Here is a 6,576-nt window from a genome sequence, read left to right on the forward strand (position 1 = left end):
TTCTTCTTCTTCTTCTTCTTCTTCTTCTTCTTCTTCTTCTTCTTCTTCTTCTTGTCGCAATCGTCGTGGTTGTCGTCATCCTCTTCATATTATGCCCCTTGTCTCTATCCGAATACCGCACTCTTTTATGTGATTGAATCTTTAGTTACAGAAATGTATGGATATGACATGGTCTGGCAATACTACAGTATATTTTACGAACGGTGTTCAGCGAACCAAAAGTTTTAAGCAATATAATTGCAAAATCTCTTTTGTTTCCGGCACAGTGCCGATGGACAAGTTCACCAGACAATGCCAGAAGAGCAACATGTGGGCTCGCCGTCGAAACAACACAGCCAGCAGAAGTCTGGAGAGTAGTCTCCGTCATCTGGAGAAGGGATATAACCGAAACTACCGCCAATATCTTCGAGACAAGATCAGGCAAGTGACCGGTCATTCTCTACTTCACTCATCATTTCTGACGCTCACAATATGACCTTATGCAGTTGCGAGCGCCCTTAAACCTTACTGAAACAAACACAAATTCATCATTTTATTACTTCATTCCGTCAGTTATTTTTTCAGTTGCATGGAGTTCTAACGTTGATTATTTTTAATAGTAGATTGATTTGTTAATGGTCAAATTTCATATCTCTTGACATCACGATCAATTCTCTTTTTTGAGATATTGGTGAATTGTTGATCTGATTTATTTATTTACTCACTGGTAGCTTTTTTTAAAAATCTATTCATCAATGAATATATCAACTTTCATACCAGTTAACAGATTGATAAATTGACTTGTTGACTGGTTGATTTTTTTGGTTGGTGGGTATATCTTTTAGTTCATTCATTTGTTGAAAGTTGATTTTGAAAGTTACCTCTTTAGTTATACTTTTAGTTTTTTAAATGTTCACTAAATGTTTTCATGTGCAAGGGTTTAATCGTTTAGTCTAGTGCGAGTCCAGGCAAACAATGAAATCGAAAATGGTATAATGTAGTACAAACATTAGCCTTCCATCCCTTCGGCCGTGTCGTATGTAGTTATCCAGGTCTGCCAACTTAAGTGGGTCATCCTTGGTTTCTCTAATCTCCCCTTCGTTCTTGTTAAAAATTTTATGGCGTTTATGTAGTGCATTAACGCATGCAAAACCAAGTCAATTTATTATTTTTCTTACATAGTGTTGTTTTCCTTTGTTTTTATCCTCGTCGTTTTCTTGAAAATAAATACGTGTGATATTTTTGGTTGGGTCAATTTTCAGGTTACAGTCGGACCTCAGAGATCTGAAGCATGTCCCGACAGAGGCTGAAGAACAACTGAGCTCAAATGACGGAAGCCAGCTAATAGTAGTTCCGGGGGCACATTTTCCCCAGAATGATTCCACGGAGGCCAACGGCAGCTACGTCATAATTCCACCACGTAGTCAAGGTCTTTTAAATACCAATACGGCCAGAAATACGACGAATCGGAAACCTGATCCTCGACCTCAAAGTAAAGATAGACCGGCCTCTAATTTACCGCCAAGAAGCATCTCCGCTCTGTCTCTTGCATCGACTATTCCTCATGGAGTGCGTGATCTTAGCAGCAGTCTTTCAGACACTCACGCAAAGATCAGTTCAAGTGGGGGTATAATTACAAGTACGCCTCTCGCTCCTGTTGACTCGTCTTTCGTTACGCGAAGTCATACAGTCGCCGACTTGAGCTTTCCAAACAGGACGTGGGCAGAAACTTCCGGAGGTTCCCGAGTCTGTAAAATTTCCCGTCCTCTCACATCGACCCACTGTTGCCAGTATTTCCCTTGCACAACGCCCATAACGTACCACACCATAGGGTTCCGCAGAGACGATCTGGGGCCCTGGGTTACTGACGGTAGAAAGTTCAAAGCGGAAAGGCCAAGAGAAAGTCAAAACAGTGAATCCAGTCCACGCTACGCGTCTGACCCACGACTAACCATGGCTTCCAGTCGTGACTCATCTCGACTGAAAAAGACTCAGAAATTCGAGGATCAGTTTTATTCTATTAATTTGTCAGCAGACTCTTCTGGAACATGCAACACATCTTCGTCCACTGTCTCTGGAACAGCAGAATCTGCAACCGAAAACTTTCGCGACCGTGTCTCAGGAGCACGCAAGACCACAGGTCAGTTTTGTCCAACTATTGACGGTCCACTCTTTGGGCCTAAACCATCAGATCCTATTCTAGAATACGTCCGACAAGGCTCCACGAAGCCGATGGAGATCGCTACCAGGTCGTGTGCCCGGGTGAGCATCAAAGACAAACTGAGAGGGCTCAGACAGCTGGTGGGGGAGATGCGAGCCCGCAACGAGAACGTTCGACCTCGTGATTGGGCAGTCAATTACGGGGAGCGTGTACCCACGAGGATCTTGTTGAACCCTGTAATACCATTGTAGATTTACTTGTATAAATATGTTTCAAGAAGGCTATTTTTCTTCCGTGACTGTTATTATAGGAATACTTATTGCGTGATAATTACCACATGGGGTGGTGTTCAGGCAACAAGGCTATTGTTCGTTTTGGCTGGCAGTCATTGTAATTAAAGGACAGTACAAACAAGAGGATACTGAGAAAAGCCAAGCAACTCCGTCCAGGTTGACCGTTTTTACTACAATAAACTAGAAGAAGTAACAACTTTGTTTTAAAAAATTTGTGAAATTGGTAATGTCTAAACATAATACACATTATTATGTACAGTCACAAGTTACATCTCGTCACATGGTATATCTTACCTTACATAAGATTGTCTTTGCAAACATGCCATCCCCAAATTGAGAGTAAACAAACAGCCGAGAGAATGAATACGAAGTGTAGCAGCGTTAATTTTTAGTGGGGAAATGTGCCATTACCTGTTGTTGTGTTAGGACTGGGACATGGCTGTGTTCTTTACTAGATATGTTTGTTCTATCAGTTAAGGTGGCGCCAATTCCCCCTATTTATCGAATTCATTTTTGAGATGTGTCGCAACTTCTGGGGATAGCAAGTACCAATCTGTAAGGTTAGATGACCAGCGAGGGACGCTGTAACCCCCGACAGCGTAAACGGTGTGCATTATAACGGGCATGTTGCAAGCTATCAATCCCACCTTACCCCATCCAGCTGATGTTGTTTTTTTTTTTCTCCAAAGACTATTATGATGGAAGTCCCGGTGGCCATTTCCGTTATCCTATCATTCTATCATCATGGAACTTTTGATTCTTTTTGTATGAATCGTTGTTTCTGACAGTGATGACAGGCCAAGTTGATACGGACATTAAAAATGAATGCAAAATCAAAATGATAAAACAAAGCCATGTCTGGCCCCGTCCCGTATGGTTAACGAACTTGACCTTCCCGACCTAACAGATAGAACTGACAAGAGGAGTGCAAGGATAGTCCGTTTGCACATAATGTCAAATTCCAGTTTACTCAAACCAGCAACCCTCACCATTTTCCCAAACTATGTGCACTTTGCTGAAGTAAATGAGAACTCCAGTCTCTGCAGAATATAACTTTCAATTTAAAAAAAACAAAAAACTTTTTGATTTATTTAAAAAAAAAATTTCTGTATGCGTTGAAGAGAGATTCACTTATGCTATTCAGCCCCCAATTTAGGTACTGAAACCGTTGTCACTTAACCCACTTTTTCGTATGAGTCACCTTTAAAAAACATAAAGTTATTAATTTGTAATGACGGCGACAGGCCAAGAATAGAAGTGCAAATACATGTATTGATGTTTAAAAGACACCAATATTAAGAATGGCATTGCACCTGAATAACTTAAATTTAAAATAATAAAACTGTGTTTTAGGCTATCTCATAACGTTGATTTTAAATTATCATTAGGCTTTAAAAAACCTTTGTTTCAATTTCCCTTTTCAGATGGAGAGGTACTCATTATTTTCTTTGAACAATATGTCATTTTGGGTTGGAAAAGTGTGTGTGTGTGGGTGTGGGGGGGGGGGGGCAGTTCTGGTATCCCTCGCTCTTATTATTGTTATTGTTTACATATTATCCTGTTTGTTCATGTTTTTGCTTGGGGGGGGGGGGGGCTGGTTGGTTCCGTTCATTTTGTTGGGGTGGGGTTTTTTTTGTCCTGCTTTGTCTGATTTTTAACCACTGTCCTATTTCATATTTGAAGGAAGAGCGTTGGAGGGAAAGAGGGCGGCAAATGGGAAAGACCTACCCGGGCTTTCAATGTATTTGTCCAATGTATTGTGCAATATGTGTGCAGTGTCGAGGTGTCTTGTCTTTCACTGCTTTTTTTCCACTGATGCGATTCTTGGTATTTTTTATTCTGTTTCTCTTGCTTTTGGTGACCCCCTTTTCTGGGTTTTCAAAAAAAAAAAGCTAGGATGGTAGATCGAAGAGAGAGATAAAAGCCCATGTATATTAATAACGGGTGTTTGCCTTGATGATTCGCAGTTCTTATTTGATTTGTACACTGCTTCCAGGAGGGTTTTTCTGTCTTCTCTCGTATTTGTTGCCATATCTTCATGACTTTACGGATGCTTCTTTTGTCGTCTTATTTTAAATTAAATACGCTTTGAGATACAACAAGGAATTACATTGTGTAATGGGATGGGAAGGGAAACGAATGAATCAGTCTTGATCTTAGAATTTCACCCCCCCCCCCCCCAAAAAAAAAAAACACAAAAAAAAACAACAACCCAGAACCAACCCATTCTTTATCTGATAAGGACAGTTTTGGCTTATTCTGTGTTTTTGTTAAAACAAAGCTCTGATCTCGGTTTTTCGAGATCATTAATTTTGGGTGAAATAAAATTATGATTTAAAATCTATCAGTTGTTCGTTATTTTATAATTTTTTGTTAATGCTGTTTTAAACATGATCGTGCTTTCGTTTCGTTTGGTTAGGGTTTTATATTTCAATTTATTTTTGGTCTCCTCATGAAGATGCTCTTAATAGTATTTCTTGGTCCGGTGCCCTGTTTACTCACTTGTTATCGTAGTCAACTATTGCGTGGATAGCCCTTGCTTGAACTGGTGAGTGCTTTGACCTAGTTGTTTTGTTTTTTTGGCTCAGTAATATCGGAAATTATGCACATGCCTTAAACGATTTCACAGTGTTACAATGGGCAAAACCGTACCATGTAAAACAAATAATGACCAGTCAGGGACATGTGTGTGTGTGGTGAGGGAGGGGGGGTGAGAATAGAGTTCAATCATACAGGGGATCCGATGGTAAGGAGGAGGAGGGGGGGAGGAGGAGGAGGAGGAGGAGGGGGAGGAGGAAGAAGAAGAAGACAGCGACGGTCATCACCACCACCACCACAACAACAACGACAACAACAACGATTCCGACGATGACGACAACAAATAATAACCACCACGACAACGACAATGATAAAAACAACAACGACAACGATGAAAAAAAACAACAGCAACGACTATGATAACTACAATCACCACAAGAACGACGACCGAGACAACGCTACGAAGGACAAGGAGGAGGACAATGACGACGTCCACCGATTTGTGACACCCTGTGACCACGAGACAAAAATGTCGAAGGGAGATAACAGAGCAGATTTAACTTTTGCTTCTCAGACAGACAGAGTTATAACCCTTAATTAGAAAATTCAACGTACATGACAATCCTGTTGAAAGGAAAAAGGGATCGCAAAACAGGAAAAAAAATCATAATATTGTGTTTCATTTTGGTGAAATCAACGCTCGTCATAATAATGGCGTTGGAGAAACCGACATTTTCCCTGTGCAATGAGCAATTTTTATTGGTTACTTACTTGTCTTACTTGTCCATTGTGTTGGGGTCACTGCAGTCGGAACATGTCCACCTCTGCTCTCCCCCCTCCCCCCCTTCAGGATCCATCCCAGAGTCTGTCTACTTATAGTCTCCGTCATAATCTGGTTGAAGATCCGTCGGACTGGTCCGCACAGTTGGCTGTGTTTTCCCTCTAACACCCTTTATCTTCATTTTTGAGAGCATTTTACAGCAAAAAAGGTTGATCAATGGCACAAAATTGTAAATTTTCATTTGCCAAGGACACTCAACCATTGGAAATAAATTATCAAGCTGTGGGGGCCCTTTTCTCAATACTTTTCATCTCATACCACGCACGCTTCAATCGAAATTATGTCGACTTCTAATCAAGGTAGGTGGTATTATTTTTCCTCAAAAGCAAGACAGAACAACAAGCTTCAAGGTTATACTAATAACTTTATATGCCTCAAAACTGACAAGTACCTGTTTCCACCATGTTGCAACACTTATATTAATGGGAAGATAATCCACATGCATAACCTAATATACCGCTTGAATTGTGAAGACTTTATAAGTAAGGGTATTATAGGTTTTCATAGAACGTGCACGATCATCAATGTATGGTATACGCCCTGCATTAGTTGTGAAAACCTGTTTTTCTGGGGCAGCATCACTAGTGGATGTGGATATGAACAATTTGTTGAAAGTGTCTTTTCGTAAACCAAAACAGAGATGTTTAATAGAACTCACAATCACTCCTATTGTACGTATGTATGTATGTATGTATGTATGTATGTATGTATGTATGTATGTATGTATGTATGTATGTATGTATGTATGTATGTATGTATGTATG

At 40.3% G+C, this 6,576-nt stretch overlaps 1 protein-coding gene across 1 annotated transcript; it reads left to right on the forward strand.

Annotated features, from left to right (window-relative positions):
- Positions 1-266: 266 nt before the first annotated feature.
- Positions 267-3,493, forward strand: LOC101852913 (the record flags this gene model as incomplete). The annotated part of the gene is given in 2 exon segments (XM_005094827.3): positions 267-420; positions 1,242-3,493. Coding segments are annotated over 2 exon segments (1,304 nt in total), but the record flags the coding sequence as incomplete, so codon positions are not given.
- Between the last annotated feature and the right edge of the window lie 3,083 nt (positions 3,494-6,576).

Source organism: Aplysia californica, unplaced genomic scaffold, assembly GCF_000002075.1.
Source record: "Aplysia californica isolate F4 #8 unplaced genomic scaffold, AplCal3.0 scaffold00090, whole genome shotgun sequence".
NCBI classification, from domain to species: Eukaryota; Metazoa; Mollusca; class Gastropoda; order Aplysiida; family Aplysiidae; genus Aplysia; species Aplysia californica.